Source organism: Oncorhynchus gorbuscha, linkage group LG23, assembly GCF_021184085.1.
Source record: "Oncorhynchus gorbuscha isolate QuinsamMale2020 ecotype Even-year linkage group LG23, OgorEven_v1.0, whole genome shotgun sequence".
Taxonomy (NCBI): Eukaryota; Metazoa; Chordata; class Actinopteri; order Salmoniformes; family Salmonidae; genus Oncorhynchus; species Oncorhynchus gorbuscha.
This window is the reverse complement of record NC_060195.1, coordinates 63132691-63150642: the sequence shown is the minus strand read 5'-3', so window position 1 is coordinate 63150642 and position 17952 is coordinate 63132691. Positions and strand designations below refer to the sequence as shown.

The 17952-nt window shown below is 41.9% G+C and overlaps 3 protein-coding genes across 4 annotated transcripts; 2 read left to right on the top strand and 1 right to left on the bottom strand.

Moving 5' to 3' along the window:
• Positions 1-2606: 2606 nt before the first annotated feature.
• Positions 2607-10516, top strand: LOC124010617 (WW domain-binding protein 4-like). Its single transcript, XM_046323287.1, has 10 exons — positions 2607-2737; positions 5248-5320; positions 5597-5659; positions 6037-6163; positions 6511-6696; positions 8497-8567; positions 8720-8795; positions 8887-9074; positions 9163-9356; positions 9560-10516. Coding segments are annotated over exons 1-10 (1203 nt in total). The 5' UTR covers positions 2607-2735; the 3' UTR covers positions 9783-10516.
• Positions 10379-13404, bottom strand: LOC124010619 (peptide chain release factor 1, mitochondrial-like). The gene is given in 11 exon segments (XM_046323288.1): positions 10379-11188; positions 11312-11410; positions 11494-11618; positions 11793-11910; positions 11977-12057; positions 12059-12150; positions 12255-12362; positions 12546-12627; positions 12720-12785; positions 12787-12818; positions 13024-13404. Coding segments are annotated over 11 exon segments (975 nt in total). The 5' UTR covers positions 13085-13404; the 3' UTR covers positions 10379-11077.
• Positions 12966-16348, top strand: LOC124010620 (tumor necrosis factor ligand superfamily member 10-like). Of its 2 annotated transcripts, XM_046323290.1 has the most exons (3): positions 12966-13378; positions 14114-14302; positions 15408-16348. In XM_046323290.1, the coding sequence occupies exons 2-3, from the start codon at positions 14153-14155 to the stop codon at positions 16035-16037; spliced, it is 780 nt and encodes a 259-aa protein (XP_046179246.1). In that variant the 5' UTR covers positions 12966-13378; positions 14114-14152; the 3' UTR covers positions 16038-16348. The 2 variants fall into 2 exon arrangements, with proteins under 2 accessions (XP_046179246.1, XP_046179245.1); XM_046323289.1 differs by lacking the exon at positions 12966-13378 and having other exon boundaries at positions 13954-14302.
• Positions 16349-17952: the final 1604 nt, after the last annotated feature.

Sequence of the window (17952 nt, the reverse complement as noted above, 5' to 3'; positions counted from 1 at the left end):
GGAATGACTTCTATTTTAGCCCTTGGCAACGCAGACGCTCCTTGGCGCCCAGGAGCAATACTTTGATTTCTACATTTACACGCCACGTGTCCGGTCTGGTCAGCATGTTACATTTACAAAGTTGAGGTTTGAGTAATGTGGATGAACATGTATTTCTGGAGTGAGAATGTGGGCGCAAGTTGCTGCATTACTAGAGTAGCCTACATCGGATAGAGTATTCTATTTTGTCAGTTCACAATATTTTAACAGTCAAAGCCACGGGCAGGCATATACCGTACCTGTATCTTTAGGCCTACTGTGCATTACATGTTCAAGGTTTTAATAAAAATTCCGTTCCCATACCGGGAGTCGAACCCGGGCCGCCTGGGTGAAAACCAGGAATCCTAACCGCTAGACCATATGGGAGATTGCAACGCGAAGTAGTAATTTAACCGTAAAATCCACAGGTAAGCCTGTTAGTACTGTGGAGTGGTAATTCTGAACCCTTGAGGACCCCAACAGTACGCTTTTCATTGTAGCCCTGGGCAAACACCTCATTGAGGGTTTGATGAATAGTTGAATCAGGTGTGCTTGTCCAGGGTTACAATAAAAAAATAGGTACTGTATTCGAGAAGTGATGTAAAGAACATAAGTAAAAATACTTTAAAATACTACTTATGTAGTTTTTGGGGTATCTGTACTTTACTATTTATATTTTTGACAACTCTTACTTCATTACATTCATAAAGAAAATAATGTACTTTCTACTCCATACATTTTCCCTGACACCCAAAAGTACTCGTTACATGTTGAATGCTTAGCAGGACAGCACGATTGTCCAATTCACGCACTTAAAGAGAAAATCCTTGGTCATCCCTACTGCATCTGACCTGGCAGACTAACTAAACACAAATGCTTTGTTTGTTGCGATGTATCGTTCGCGAACGAGTCTTGTATGTGAATTTTGGGAGCCGGCTCGCATATCAGAAAAGCCGAATCTATTTACAAACAATAAGATATAAGATAGATAATAAGATATGAATAATCAACATATTTAAATTAGTAGCATTAATTAATTCAAATAACGAAAAAAATAGATATATATGCCTAAATGCTCAAGCGCACACATTCGTTCTGACTGTCTGCTCAGACAAACAGTCTCACCTCTTGTTCCTGTCAATCAGACACGCAGTGTCAACCAATGAACAAAAGATGCGTGAGGGAGGGCCGAGCCAACTCACTCACAGTCACACTGTAGCAGCCGAGGAGAGAGGAAGGACAGCTGTGAAAACAACAGCTGGAAAATTACTCGGAAGCACAGTAGCATTTGGATGCATTTTAATAATGTAGACAATGTTAAAAGAAAGTGTAGAATTTGCCAAAAGAAAATCTCATATAAAGCCGGTTCTACGCACAACCTACACCGGCATATGAGACACTGTGCACCCAACTGTGAAGCTAGCTGTAGCAGAGCTTCGAGAAACTAGCGGGCCTGCTAGTGATCGTGGTGGATCCAGCACCTCCACACGTGGAGATGTATCCACGCAGTCAAGTAGGGCTACTCCGCGACCCACAGCTACGCAGTCTTCTATGGACCAGCTTATTCCAAAGTAGCAAACAAGGCCAAATTTGACAAATCTGTAGCAAAACAAGGCCAAATTGATATGGCATTGGCTAAAATGATTGCCACCGATTTCCAGCCATTTTCAGTCGTAGAGGACAGAGGTTTTAGAATTTAGAGCAATAGTCTAAATCCAATGTACACGATTCCAAGCAGGAAAAACGTTTCAAAATCACTTATTCCACAACTGTATGAGAGCACACAGGCTTCAGTGCGGGAAAGAGTCCAAAAAGCTACTTCAGTTTGCCTTACCACTGACTGACTACTGGACATCAAGGGGAACCACTTCTTACATGTCGGTTACATGTCAATTCATTGAAGATTTGAAGATACCCACGGCTTACTAAAGTCATGACAGGGAGACTGCATAGTGGCCACATCCGTTCCCTCTGAGAGGGTCTTATTGAAAACGGGACAAATAATTACTGAGAAGAAAGTGAGGCAAATTTTATACTTAAGTATATTTTAGCAATTAGACTTACTTTTGATACTTAAGTACATTTAATACCAAAATACTTTGACTTTTAATCAAGTAGTATTTTAGTGGGTGACTTTCAATTTTACTTGAGACATTTTCTATTAAGGTATCTTTACTTTTACTCAAGTATGACAATCTGGTACTTTTTCCACCAATGTATTCAAGGAGCAGGGTGAGGAAACGATGCTTATAGAGAACATTTTTCAATGATGTTTAAAAATAAAAACAGTTGTTCCCATACCGGGAGTCGAACCCGGGCCGCCTGGGTGAAAACCAGGAATCCTAACCGCTAGACCATATGGGAGATCCTGAGCATTGGACGGACTATAGACTATTTGGTCCGTCTACACGGGACGGATGACATATTTAGGTGTCATTACATCATTCAATCCATTCTTCTTCTCATATTCCTTATAATAAACTGCGATTAAAACGACACTTTCAAACGACTGTGTTGACAAAATAAAGCCAATAAAAGCGATAACAGTAGCGAGTACAACTAGTTTTGACCCTCAAAGACATCCGTATATACGTCATAAGAAACGGACGCGGTGTTGTTGATGGTTGAGAAATGTTCAACGTTTTCTGCTTTTGTGTGTAGCTAGCTAGGTTGTATTACCTTCATTATATTAACGTTATATTGGATCAGAAGACACAATGTGAGTATTTTGTTTCACGTCACACCCATTGCAATTTAGTTTAAGATTTACTTAAGCTAACTATGTAACGTTAACGTTATTGGTACCGGAGAGCCAAGTCTGTGACGAAAAGGCATCTGAACAGCTTCTACCCCCAAGCCATAAGACTGCTGAAAAGTTCATCAAATGGCTACCCGGACAATTTACATTGACACCCTTTATTATTTATTACGCTTCATTTGTTTTACACTGGCTCTATGCGCGCTCACAGATACTACACTGACGCACACTTTCACATACGCTGCTGCTACTCTGTTTATTATATATCCTGATTGCATAGTCATTTTACCCCTACCCATATATACATACTGAATTACCTCAACTACCAAGTAAACCAAGCACATTGACTCCGTAAAGGTGTTGTGCCGAACCCCCCCTGACAAAATCCCCTTTCGCGTGAATACACTCAATTCTTCATTGCTGCGACTTGCTTGCTAGTTGAGATTTCTGCTCTTCACTCCGTTGTTAGTTTAGCCTACATTTCACTGATCTTAGTAGCAGAACACATATTTTATTTGTGTCCTTCAAGTCCTTCAATGATCAGTTTAGGCTGCGTTTCATTTTCTTTATGGCGGTTTGATCGCAGGGGAGGCACTAGTAATGTCTGCAGTTTTTCGATTTGGCTATTTGTTTCAAGTGTATTAGTCTATAAATACATCTCTTTGCCAAAATGTTAATCTCTCCCATGTCTTATTCGACTAGTTGTTGTGAAATGTTTATTGCTTGCCTACATTTGACTCCCTCCTCTGTTTAATATAACACGCATAGATGCATTATTCATTTCGGTTGCCTATCCTGTCGAAGTTTGTTCTATAGAAAGTATTTGATTCTGATATGTGTGACAAAGTATTTTACTATAGTGACAAAATTAAGGAAATTAGAGGGGGGGGGAGGATTTCAGGAAAGACATTTTCTTGCCTGCCAAAATTCTCCCTCCTAATTTCTTTCTATGCTTTCTATAGAACAAACTTCACGTCAGGATAGGCAACCAAAATAAAAAAATTAATCTATGTGTGTTATTAAACAGAGGGAGTAAAATGTTACTAAGATAAGTGAAATGTAGGCTAAACTGACAACGGAGTGCCATTGGAGGACAGAGGTTTCATTAAATAGTACCCGCAAAACACCCGTCTCAACGTCAACAGTGAAGAGGCGACTCCAGGATGCTGGCCTTCTAGGCAGAGTTGCAAAGAAAAAGCCATATCTCAGACTGGCCAATAAAAAGAAAAGATTAAGATGGGCAAAAGAACACACACTGGACAGAGGAACTCTACCTAGAAGGCCAGCATCCCGGAGTCGCCTCCTCACTGTTGACATTGAGACTGGTGTTTTGCAGGTACGATTTAATGAAGCTGCCAGTTGAGGACTTGTGAGACGTCTGTTTCTCAAACTAGACACTAATGTACTTGTCCACTTGCTCAGTTGTGCACCGAGGTCTCCCACTCCTCTTTCTATTCTGGTTAGGGCCAGTTTGCGCTGTTCTGTGAAGGGAGTAGTACACAGTGTTGTACGAGATCTTCAGTTTCTTGGCAATTTCTTGTATGGAATAGCCTTCATTTCTCAGAACAAGAATAGACTGATGAGTTTCAGAAGAAAGTTCTTTGTTTCTGGCCATTTGAGCCTGTAATCGAACCCACAAATGCTGATGCTCCAGATACTCAACTAGTTTAAAGAAGGCCAGTTTTATTGCATCTTTAATCAGAACAACAGTTGTCAGCTGTGCTAACATAATTGCAAAAGGGTTTTCTAATGATCATAGCCTTTTAAAATTATAAACTTGGATTAGCTAACACAACATGCCATTGGAACACAGGAGTGATGGTTGCTGATAATGGGCCTCTACGCCTATTTAGATTTTCCATCAAAAATCAGCCGTTTCCAGCTACAATTGTCATTTACAACATTTACAATGTTGGGGTGGCAGGGTAGCCTAGTGGTTAGAGCTTTGGACTAGTAACCGAAAGGTTTCATGTTCAAATCCCCAAGCTGACAAGGTACAAATCTGTCGTTCTGCCCCTAAACAGCCAGTTAACCGACTGTTCCTAGGCCATCATTGAAAATAAGAATTTATTCTTAACTGACTTGCCTAGTTAAATAAAAATAAAATAAATGTCTACAGTGTATTTCTGATCAATTTGAAGTTATAAAAAAAAAAAAAATCTTTCAAAAACACAGATATAAAAAAATATATATAATGCAAATGTTTGTGCATAAAAAACATACATTGTAGACATATGTCTGTTGGGATGTTGGGAATTGTCTCATAAATTAGCATTTCACTGTAAAGTCTACACCTGTTGTATAACATGACCAATAACATTTGATTTCATATTGTTGCATAAGCTAACATAAGCTAGCTAGTTCAGTTTGTACGACCATGGTTGCGTTTTTATTCACAGCCCAAATTGCTATTCTGATCAGCTTTCAAACACATGTTTATGAAGTTGTTTAATGTTGTTTGTATTACTCAGGTCAGAATATTGGAAGTCCCAGCCGAAGAAATTCTGCCAGTACTGCAAGTGCTGGATAGCCGACAATAAACCTGTGAGTGTTGAGTAAATTGTCATGTAATTTGTACCGGTATGTAAAGTTGGTGTAATTAGCCAACTAGCTACCCATTCAGGCATGATCATCATGCTAGTTATTCAGTCTCTTTGACTAGGCCCTTCTCATGTTGCTAACGTTGAATGAATGCTTACTTGTTCTTGGTGATGTGTGTCAAAGAGAGAGCAGTCTGTTATGTTATGATTGCAAGGGGTTGTGGCTGAGGACAAGATTTGATCATGTATTCACCCCTGTGCTTGTTTGTTTCTCATGCAGAGTGTTGAGTTTCATGAACGAGGGAAGAACCACAAAGAAAATGTTGCTGCCAAAATTGCTGAGGTGAGTTGTCATCATTGTGTTTTGCCTTCAACTTGTGAATCATAGAAAGATGGGTGCCTGTCAGTGCCAGGGTTGGAGCTACCATACTGCATAAGAAATACAGATGCCATATATGTGTCAATCACCTAAGACTATACTGTTTTCTCTCTGGGCTCTATGTAGTCTGCTGATAACACGTGAATACACAGAGGTATCAACAGGGGTCACTGTTGCAAGGGAAACTATTGCTGCTTTGTAAACACAGCTTGGCATGCATAGCCCTAATGCCTGGCCTAGGGGTGTATTTCAGCAGAGATAAGGTCCAGATAAGCCACTCTCACCCCATGCTGTCATCTCATTGGTGACTTGACTGATACTCCGGCCCCTCTTCTCTTCAGATGCAAAAGAAGAGCATTGACAAGGCGAAGAAGGAGGATCGTCAGTCTAAAGAGTTTGCAACGATGGAGGCGGCTGCACTGAAAGCTTATGAGGAGGATATGAAAAGGTTGGGGATAAAACCATCAGGTAACTTCTTAGTTAAATGTTTTATTGATTTACTAATTTAATAACCTGCCAGTCTGTTTTTATTTGTACCGTCTAAGTGTTTAACTTATTACCATTGTTTCTTAGTTTTTGTATTCTTATATTTTATTATCTCGTTGTTGCATTGTCGAGAAGGAACCTGTCAAGTAAGCATTTTGTCAGATGATGTACACCACGCGTATACTGTACGCGTGGTGTACTGTACGTATACTGTAATGATACATGAAGCTTTTAAAAAGTTGTTAGAACACACTCAGTGTAAGTTGTTTTGGATAAGAGTGTCTGCTCAAATGGCTAATATATCGATGTGATTTTGTGTGTTTGCTTAGATTCCCCATCTCAAACCAAAGCCCAAACTCCAAGCCCAGTTCCATCTCCATCTCCATCTCAATCTCGAAAACAAGAAAAGAAGCGAAAGCCTAGAAAGGAGAGGATGCCCAGAAACGAATCAGAGAACTGGGTGGAGGGAAAGACTGGCGAAGGACTCACATACTACTACAACTCTATGACAGGAGGTAGGCAAGGTTCACACAAGGTGCTTGAAGTACTTAAAGTAATTGAATTTGGCACTCTGAAATTCCATTACTTGAATACTTTAAAACTCTGAAATTCCATTACTTGAATACCTTAAAACTCTGAAATTCCATTACTTGAATACTTTAAAACTCTGAAATTCCATTACTTGAATACTTTAAAACTCTGAAATTCCATTACTTGAATAACTTGAAACTCTGAAATTCCATTACTTGAATACCTTAAAACTCTGAAATTCCATTACTTGAATACCTTAACTCTAAAATTCCATTACTTGAATACCTTGAAACTCTGAAATTCCGTTACTTGAATACTTTAAAACTCTGAAATTCCATTACTTGAATAACTTGAAACTCTGAAATTCCATTACTTGAATACCTTAAAACTCTGAAATTCCATTATTTGAATACCTTAACTCTAAAATTCCATTACTTGAATACCTTGAAACTCTGAAATTCCGTTACTTGAATACCTTGAACTTCTGAAATTCCATTACTTGAATACCTTGAAACTCTGAAATTCCATTACTTGAATACCTTAAAACTCTGAAATTTTCTCAAGTTGGTACTTGGAAAGTACTTGAATTAAAATTTGAGAACAGAAAACTATCAAATATGTTAATATGAAAAATATTAGAAAAATATATTGCTCTTAGGAATTCATTTCCAGATACACTACCGAGTTTTATTTCATGTGTTTCGCACTTTGGTTGCCAGGCGAGCTCTCTCATTCAACCCATACTGCCACTCAGCCAGGCGGGTACAGAACCGACTGATTAGGCACTGCCAAACGTCACATCGATAGCTAAAATGCTGGGCAAATAGAGCCTTTTGTGTATAATAGAACATTTATGGGGTCTGTTATTTCAGCTAATGAAACATGGGACCTACCCATTTTCTATTTTTGTTCCATATAGTTTACCCACCTTTTTTTCCCCCGCGACATCACTGGACCTAACCAACCCACACTGTGTAAGGTGAAAATAAATACATCAGACTTCGACATGTCGAGCATGGTGTAATCGGCCCTGGGGGGGGAAAGGCACAACGCTGCCTCCTGCGCTGGCGCCAGTTCTACATTGGGACTTTTTCTGTCCAGAGCCTTTTTTTGTTTTGTTGCCCCATTCAAGCCTGCGATATTCCACTTTATCAAGCAGCAGCCGTGCTCCTGCTGTTCTGGTTGCCGTTCACGTGCCGTTTTCCTCACACAGCCCACCCGCCCTTCTCCCGACCGGCGACTCTAAAGCTGCCAGTCAGAAGCAAGACGCTTTGACGTAGCTATTAAGTAGTAGATTCCCAAATGCCCAATAAAACTACAATACTGTCATAAAGCTGGAGTTAATAAGAAATGTGTGTTCACAAGTAGGCATGTCCCAAAACTCTGCTCATCACTACTCAAATGACATCATCAGTACTGATTTACCACTAATGTATGTAGTAGATAAGTAGTGAAACACGTATTATTGAGTAGAGCTTGTAAGATAGTAATAAATAGGAAGTACGTTTTTTGCCGTGAGGTTTTGGTGAATATACCGTCATCTCGTGGAGAATAGAAACATTTGCATAACAGGAACTATTACAAATTGGTGGTCCTCGAAAGCCCTTGAATTTGGTTTGCAAATATCCGTACAAACCCGGGGTAGGCTGAAGACCACAACACCTCCACAGATATCAGAGACGACGGGTTAAAAGTCAGACTGTGACTTTAATAAATCAGTTTTGAACATACACCTAGGACCATTCACTTTTCTCCTGAAGCATTGTGTTTCTGTATCTTTTCAGAATCTCAGTGGGACAAACCGTATGGGTTGCAGGGAAAGAGCACACCCTCTCCACAGCCGGGTCAACCCGAGGTAGACAACTTTTTAATGTCATTTCTTAATACCTTTAATTTCACCAGGAAGTCTCTTATATGTTGTTACCCATTTGATATGTTGAGAGTCAGTGTAATGTACCGAGATAATGCATTCAAGTCCTGGTGTGAACACACTTTTTTTTTCTGTAGATCTCCTTAGGTAGTGCCTGGATGGAGGCCATCAGTCCTGATGGATTTACGTACTACTACAACACAGAGACTGGAGGTCGGTCTATGAAGACAGGCGATGACAAGAATGATGTATGTTTGACATAATTATGATTGACATAGTTTTGATGTTTCCCCCACTCTGACAGAGTCCAGCTGGGAAAGACCTGCAGATCTCCCTGCCGGTGGTGAGTCTAGGTCTGGGCCCGGGCCCAGTGGAGAGACAGTGGGCCCCCCAGGGTTAGATGACCCATCTGCCCTGCAGCCAGAACCCCTCTCTGGGGAGGACAGCTCCAACAGTACCAAAGGAGCCGGGGAGAGAGAGGATTCCAAACAGGTACCAAACAATAGTAGGCATTAGTTTAGGATTCGAGTCATGGTGACTGACGATCAGTTCAATAATCATTTGCTCTCCTCACAAAAAGAATACACCGCCTTCAGACAAGGAGGGAGAGAATAAAGAGGGTGAGGATGATGACGGGGGGAAGGGAGACGAAGGGGCCAAAGACACACCGGAAGCTGTGCCTGAGGAGAAAGAGGAGAGGCCTGCTGTTAAGAAGCCCAGGAAGACCAACCCTTACGGAGCCTGGGAGCAGATACAGGAAGAAGAAGAGCCTTAGTAAGAGACTGTTATACTGTCAATGTCTTCATTTGGATTTAACTATGAGATTTTGTTACAGTTTGCCTTAATGAACAGGACCCTGGTGCTAGTCTGTCTCTACTTTAGCCAACTTGTAGTTGTGTGCCTTATTAAATGCTAAACTAATAACTCACCTACCTGCTCTATACCCCACCCACCACCACCCATGTTCTCTCTTCCAGTGAGAAAGTGGACCTGCAGCTACCACAGGTGGAAGGTGCAGCTAGCGCCCCCGCCCCCACGGAGCTTCCGCCTGAGCCCAAACCCAAGTTTAGGGAGCGTATCATCACCTCTCTGGGCGATGAGGGAGGCCCCGCGTCGGGAGCCGGGGCCACGTTCAGGAAGAGGAAAGCAGAGAACGGGAAATCCTCCAGGAGCCTGAGACAACGGGGAGATGATGACTAATACTCAGGCTATCTCAGATATGAACTCTTTTTAAACAGAAACAAGGCTGACAAACTGGGGGATGTTGTTGGAGACTGTTGTTATTGTTTAAGGGGACAATTTGAGCAACGTCATATAATACCTGGATACGCAGGTCTGGTCCCTGTGGGCTACAGAGAACTCGAGTTAGCTACTCACCAAGATGCCATCATTTCAGAATTATTCATTGTTGAATTTTACCCATCCAACCACCCAAGTTACAGTATATCAGCAGCTTTTGGGGTTGAATAGTACAAGCAGACGTCTGAAACCAGCTGGATCAGTGGCTTTAGCTGTCCTAACCTCAAGTGTTACTCTTTACAATTTCCTTTTTCAATGCCTGATGCCCTCCTGCTTGTTTTTTTGAGTTGAATAGCGTACAGCTGTGACGGACAGACTATCATTCCCAGAGGTATTTTCTTATGCGTGTGTGATGTACCCCTGTGATGTCCTTACTGTGGTGGTGGTACTTTCCACATCACTACCAGTACATGCTCATGCCTGAGTCTCCCAAAACCATCGTAGCACTACGGCCATCTTTTGTCTATTCAGTTTCAATGGTATTAACATCCTAGTGCTACGATGCTTTGGGGAATCCCAGCCCTGAACCGTACTCCAGCAATGTTGGAGTATGGGAGAAGGAGAATGCAAAGAAAGTTTTCTACAGTATGATTTGATGAAATATTGTACTTGAATATATATTCTGCTGGTGTGGACATTTTCTCTATGCTTTTCCTTTAGTCCATCAGCCTTTAATAATCAATAGTCTTCCACAGATTTATTTTGCAGACTTCTGTCAGAGCAACTTCAACATTTCACAGGGGTTCGAGTAGCCTCAAAGGTAATTCAACCCTTCACTGGTGCCAATACATGCTCATTGCTATGGCTGTGTAGGAGAGATACTGATGCCATGGCTGGCCAGCTGCCAGACAGGCTGGGTGCTTGAGATTAGAGCGTGTGTGTTGGGCTGAAACATAGCTCTGACACACCCAATAGGAGCAGGGCTCGTCGCCAACTATTTTCAGTCAAGTTTTAGTACTTTATTAAGATGCTAGGGTGTAATTGGGTATGTTTGAGACTGGTTAAAGAGCTGGGTTGTCTGTAGCCAGGCTCTCTCTGCTCTCTTCTCCACCCACACGCCATTCTTTTCACAAACTGAACCAGGATCAGTGTTTGCGCAACTGCTTCCATATCTGGTCTGACTGTTCTCGTGTCAGTGCTGCTGCAGTGGGTCATGTCAGCTAGCTCCCAGAACTAAGGTGTCACACTGTCTTGAGTCAGTATCTCTGACTGCAGGTCACCACCAGCTCCAGCAGAGCCTCCTTGTCTCCGTGTTCCAACAGCTCTGAGATCAGATCATCCAGGGGCTCCCCGCCCCTCATGAACTCCTGCCAAGGGAATGCAGAAGACACATTAACCAACTATTACCACTACATGTAAAAACATGACAAACATTACACAACAAATCAACTTCCATTATAGACTGCTTGTTTGCATAGTTAGAAGCCCACCTTGATATCTCTGGTCACATAGCCAGTCCGGTGATCTGTCACGCGGTCCTGGCTGAAGTTGTAGGTGCGAATCCTCTCCGACTGGGAGCGAGTGCCCACCTGGAGAAGGAGTAACATGAATGGCTCTGAGGTGATGAGGGGGACAGTAAAGCGTTAGGATGGGACTGTGTGTCGGGGATCACCTGCTGTTTGCGTGCCGTAAGTCTCTGCTCCGTCTCTCTGCCCATCATGCTCTGGTAGAGGCGGGCCTTCAGCACACGCAGGGCCGTGTCACGATTCTGCAGCTGAGAGCGGGACGTCTGACACTCTGCCACCGTACGTAGGGTCAGAGAACGGGTCAGTCAGTAATTCCATTTCAATTCAGTCAATATCAGAAAATCAAGAATTGAGAAGTGCCATTGGTTTTCAATAAAGATATTTAAAAAATTCTTAAAGTGGATTTTCAATACATATTCTGTCTCCCCGAACTGTAAGCTCTTACCTGTTGGCAGGTGTACTATTCGGACAGCACTGTCAGTTGTGTTGACACTTTGACCTCCCGCCCCTCTCGATCTGAACGTATCAACCCGCAGGTCCTTAGGGTCAATGCTGATGTCCAGCTACAAAACAGAATCCCAATGTATTATCGTTCAGACAGGCAGACCGACAGACAGACAGGACAGTACCTCGTTGGGTTGTGGCAGGACGATGACAGTCATGGTTCCTGTGTGAATACGTTGCATCCTGGAGGACAGGCCCACCTCGGGGGATCCTCTGGACCCGGTGTGTCCCTCCCTCATGCTTCAGACGCCGGTACACACTCTCCCCCGCTATCCTTACTGCCGCATGGTGCAGTCCACCTGAGTGAATCAAATCAGACCATAAAACACACCAATCAATCATACAGAAACGCAGACACTTTCATCCAGTGACCCATAAAACACAGACAGGAGAGAAGCATTACCATATTCAGCAGGTGTGTAGTTGAAGATCTCAAAGTCCCCGTTCTTGTGGCTGGCACGGCCTTGGTACATGTCAAACATCTCTCTGGTGAACTGTTGACAGATGTCACCTGGATCCAAACACGTGCACCAGAGAGGGGACATGCATTATCATCAGGACCAGGAGTGTAATGGAGAGCTGTTGTCCATGTGTAACGGATGTGAAACCGGGTATGGGCGAGGGGACGGTCTATAGTTATACTGTGACACATGGCCTATGCTGTTCATTGAGTAATTACAGTTCACCGACTCACCTCCTGTTGTCCTCCCTGTTACCACCTCCAGAAGGACATTACTGGTGTCGTGTGGGTCACTGGGTACTAGTGTCTGGATCAACTGGGGGAATATGAATTCAGATTGTATCATCAAGTTCCAGACTGACCCAAGGCAGACATTTAAAATGTTCTGTGTCTAATGTCTGTTCATACATCTTTTCTCAATGACTCGATTCTTTGGGTGATCTGTGCTTGTTCCTCTTTCAGTAGCTGGACCATTTTGTCGGTCTTCCTCTTTGGAACCGACTGTCTCTGTAAAAGGAGAATATGGATGACTACAACATTTTCAGATACGTGACACATTTCACAGTTAGCACATTGTTATTGAAGCATTGGCGACCACTTCTGGTCATTACGGCACGTAGACGTTACAGACACTTATGAAAGAAAGATACAGAAAGACCACTAGTTAGTTAGCAATTAACAAAATAAACAAAACAGAACACAGCTTACTTACTCTGAAGCAGAGTTTCAACCTCCTCTAGGTCTTTCACGGCGTGTTCAGCGCTCTGAAACATGCCGATGTGAAAGTCACATCTGTCTCTTGTTCAACTCTTTCCTGGCGGGGTCGTTGAGAAACCCATGTTGTAATGTTTTGGTGACATCTCTGTACTTTTCCACAAGCTGCCGAAGATATCTTTGTACGGACTCATTCCGGTATAAATCTCCCAAATGGTTGTTCCAATAACGTCTTTATGATACGAGTGATCGATTTGCTAGTTCCTTCCATATTGTCTTGCGCATGTGGAGGGCGCACCAGCCATACAGTCGAATACATTTCTGCGTAAGCATCTGGCTACAGTGTATACGAAGTAAGTGTAAACTGGTTACATGAGTTTATCATCTCTTTAAAAAAATATATTTTTTTATTTTTTTTATTAACAGCAAATCAATACATAAAGCACATGAGGGAACACAAGCATACATAGATTACAAACAATGGACAATCGAGCTAGGGGGTACAATATCACATTACAATTACACAAGGACCTTAAGGGACATGCATATACTTACAATTCTAACAGCTTGTTTGTTAGTAGAGCATTTAACCGTCTTAAAATACAGTTCAATTTCTTTTTGTAGGATACGAAAATGTGGTTTTCTGTTTGTAAATTTACATTTGTGTATATGAAATTTGGCCAAAAGAATTGTAAAAAATTGTAAAAATTAATTACATAAAAATGATTCCGCTTATTTCTATTGTATGTAAAGAATCCAAACAGTACATCTCTGATGAGTTTATCATCTCATATTTAGTACCATTGTAAAGAATTTCGTCACGCTTCCAGCAAGGTCAAATGGTGGTGTTGAATGCTGGGATATGTAGTCATAAATAATGTTTTTCGCACAGTGTTTTACAACAGCACCCCTGGTGGTGTTAAAAAGCTATTCCAATTCATCTGTAATCTGATTGGTCCTCAAAGAGGGGGTACTAAACTGAGAAAACCGCCTTTTAAAACGTCTATTGGTAATGAGAATACGCAGATATACAAACATATCTCGGGGAAAACATAGACTAACATTGGGTCTTTTTTTATGAAACACAGTGGATATTTAACGTTCAGTATTAAACGGATCTTTACGAAATGGAAAGCAGTCTGCCAAGATGTCAGCAGCTCAGGAGAACAGAAGCAACTTCAAACAGAACTCTTATTGGTACCGTCGTTTTCATGGGATTACTTCAAGTGGTATCAAGTGTTGCGGTTGTACTTCACTTGACAGGTCATCTTCAACAGGTAAGGAAATCATAATAACACAAGTCCTGATGCATAGGTCTCTTAGATTGGATAATACCAAGAGTCTCCTCTAAAAATGGTCATAAAATCTATGTAATTCTATAGCACAAAATTGTATTTTGTAAGAAAAAAGTTATTGTCATAACAGTTTACATGTGCTGCAGGAAAACATTGAACAAAAAAATATATATACAATGATTGCCTCAAATACACATTGCACTAAATGTAATCCATTTCAAGTGGTTGCTCTCTCACCACAACATCTATAACACATTAAACTTCAAATAGAGGCAAAGTGTTTCATATTGTATTGTATGGACGGTTTTACTGGCTATTGCCTCTTATGGCTTACAAAGTAGCCTTATGTTTTACAAGAGAGCAACAAGTCAAAATAAAAGTTTATTGGTTTACACAGATCTGCAGGTGCAGCGAAATGCTTGTGTTTCTAGCTCCAACAGTACAGTAATACCTAACAATACAAAACAATATACACATAATCCAAAAAGTAAGAAATTAAGAAATATCAGAATGAACAATGTCAGAGTCCGGAATATAAATATGTATATTGGTATGTAGGGACAGTATATTAATAGAGAAGGTGTGTACAGCACTAGTTATATAGGATGAGCCTCGACTAGAATACAGTATATACTGTACATATAAAGTGACCTAATGGCCTCATGGGTGGAATGTTATTCATATTTTTCATAATTAATAAACATTATTTCAAAAACCTGCAGAAAATCCTATGTTTCAATGTCAAACAGTTTTGTAATATTTCAGTCTTCTGTCATGTATATAAAGTGTAATACTGGGATGCAAACTCAAAATGTAATACATTTCAACTCTATATCTGACATGGTGCAGGTCTTCTTTTTAAGCCCACAACCATGTGTGTGAAGGTGAATACTTGTTTCAAAGTAGATTTGTTTAAGACTACCAAGAAATACACTGTGTGACCCTGATTTAGCCTAAAAAAGTTTGTGACAAGTGGTCAATAACTCTATAAATGTGTCTCTAACAGCAGTGTATCGATGCCCAATGAGGGAGTTGGGCTACTGTGATCTCTAACCTCTCTTGCTGCTGTCTCTGTTGGCAACTTTAGGTCACCCAGACCGGACCAGCCCTAGTTGAGACTTCGGACGACCTCCAGAGAGGGGAGTCACAGAGGTGCCCAAAAAAACCCAGGGAGGTCATACCATCAGCCCACCTGCCCATTCAGCCTCCCAGTGGGCACATCCAGAGAGATATCCAGAACACCATGATCCACTGGGACCACGCCCATGGACACCTGTCCAAGATCGGGTACCATGACGGCAGGATCCTAGTCCGCGAGGGAGGCCTGTACTACATCTACTCCAAAACCTGCTTCAGGTACTACGACCAGGTGGAGGAGTCACTGTTGGAGTCTGGGTCTCATGCTCCAGGGAGAAAAGGGGCTTCAGCAGAGCCTAGCATTCACAGAGAAGATGGGGTCGGGGCTGGTGCCCTTCTTATACAATACGTGTTCCACGAGCGTCACAGTCACAGTGCCCCCCTCAGGCCAGCTGTGCTGATGAAAAGCGGCAGCACCAAGCACTGGCAGAGGGGCCACTACCACATGTGTTGTCAGCAGCAGGGAGGTGCTTTCCCCCTGGGGCCCGGGGACAGTATCTATGTCAGCGTGTCCAACTCCTGGCTGCTGGACCCGGAAGCTGAGGGAAGCTACTTCGGGGCCTTCAGAATCAACAGATGATGAATGAGGAAGGAGACGCAGGGCAATTAATTGATAAATTAGTAACTGATATATCTTTAATCCCATTCCCAGCTCAGGGCTGTAGATGAGGTGGAATTATTATCTGTTAGATAGCTGGACTGTCTGCATATGGAATAGATTTTTGTATTTTTATACTGTGAAAACAAACTGAATTTGGCTCACTTTGAACTTGGTTTTATGAAGTTTTCAATATTTATGTATTTTCTGATGTCTCGTATTCAATTCTGTGTTCAGTTTTTTGTGTGTTTATAGAACATTCCAATAAAGCCATATGCAATTGTAAAAATACAGGAGAGAGATTATCAATGCTCTGTTATTATCACCAATATTGCCATGCTCCAACCCATGTCATAGGAAAACAGGGATACCATTAGACCATTACGTTTCACCCTGAGAGACTGTTTTACCTCAGCACATCTCTGAAAACTTGACACTGTCTCTCTGGCGTACGAGCGCAGGGCACCTCGATTTTATGTGCTTTCTGTGGTTAGAAGGGAATAACTCCAGTTAGTGATGCATGCTGGGAGTGCTGTGTCATGCACATTTAGGGGGCCCCCTACTCTCCTTACTCATTCCCTGGTTTCACTCACCCCTATAGTCCTGCCCCTCCCCCACCTCGCCTCATGTCTCTGATTTAAAATGAAATGAGATACTCCTTTGTTGACGTGTAATGCCATTACTATGCTCAGTTTGCCTTCTTCACGTGAAAATCCATTTGCGAAGTGAGGAATCGATCTGTCCATGCTTGGATTAGAACAATTCAACACACACACCATGTTTCCCTTGAAAGCTTTCTTCACTCGTATGTCATTTCCATGTCCAAGCCTGCATTAACGCCACCTATCTCAGCTCTACAGTTGCACTGTTAAGAGAGTCTTAAAGTCGTCCACTGAAGCAAAGACTGTTTCTCATTTGTTTTCAGTCTGGCATGTAACTGGCACCACTCTATAACCTTTCGGGAAATGGGCAACAATAGCACACGAATCAGCTCGGCTATCAATAAAGGTTTCATTCGTAAAACTGCTGAAGCAAGCACTCAAATGACTATACTTCAAATCAGTAGAGGCTGCTGAGGGGAGGACAGCTCATAATGTCTGGAACGGAGTGAATGGAATGACATCAAACATATGGAAACCTCAGTGTTCACCTCAAAACACAGGTAGCCCAAATAACAGCAGATGAGATGAATAACAGGGTATTCATGTAGTTGACCACCCACAGCCAACAACCCCTGTTTTAGAGCTATTAATGGTATTTAAAAGATCAACATTGTATGAAATTAAAAATAAACATAGCTATGTTCTACTGTATCGCCATCCATAACCCCTTCACTGTCTCTCTTCCTATTTTGAGGAAGGATGGAGTGGACTAAATAATAGCAACAAATAGCAACAGATACTTTTAGTTCATGTTTTTGTTGTGTTGACACAATGCAGACTAGGATAAAAACAGGAACACCTGTGACCTAGTCAAGACCGTCTCTTTGGCACACATGTTGTAGTGCTGATGAGACACAGGGAATGAGAGACAATGTCAGGGAACCAGACAGGAACCAGACAGGAAATAGTTGTGGTTATATTGAGTCACAGATGGAGGGAGGGATTGGAAGGAGGGTGGAATTGGAGGAAGGGAGGGACAGTAGGAGGGAGGGAAAGGGAGCACCGCGTTGAGTCGTACATACAGTTGATCCTGTTGTGTTTATGAGAAACAGACTGAGATTGATTAAATAGAGCCCTCTTCAGTCAAACACACATGAGAAATTCAAACGCATAAAAAGTGCAGATGATGTAATGGCGCAATAGCCTATAAGATCATGATGTTCACTGCAGCACATATGTTTTGTTTTCATAACTGGTTACGGGGCACCGGCACACACCTGTACCTATTATGTACA

Excerpts from the sequence above, each read along its gene's own strand:
- LOC124010617 (XM_046323287.1), top strand. Across the intron at positions 6,164-6,510 it reads GTTGGGGATAAAACCATCAG|ATTCCCCATCTCAAACCAAA; the intron begins GTAACTTCTTAG and ends GTGTTTGCTTAG. Across the intron at positions 8,796-8,886 it reads CTACAACACAGAGACTGGAG|AGTCCAGCTGGGAAAGACCT; the intron begins GTCGGTCTATGA and ends CCACTCTGACAG.
- LOC124010620 (XM_046323290.1), top strand. The coding sequence starts at position 14,153 with ATGGAAAGCAGTCTGCCAAGATGTCAGCAGCTCAGGAGAACAGAAGCA. Across the intron at positions 14,303-15,407 it reads TGACAGGTCATCTTCAACAG|GTCACCCAGACCGGACCAGC; the intron begins GTAAGGAAATCA and ends TGGCAACTTTAG.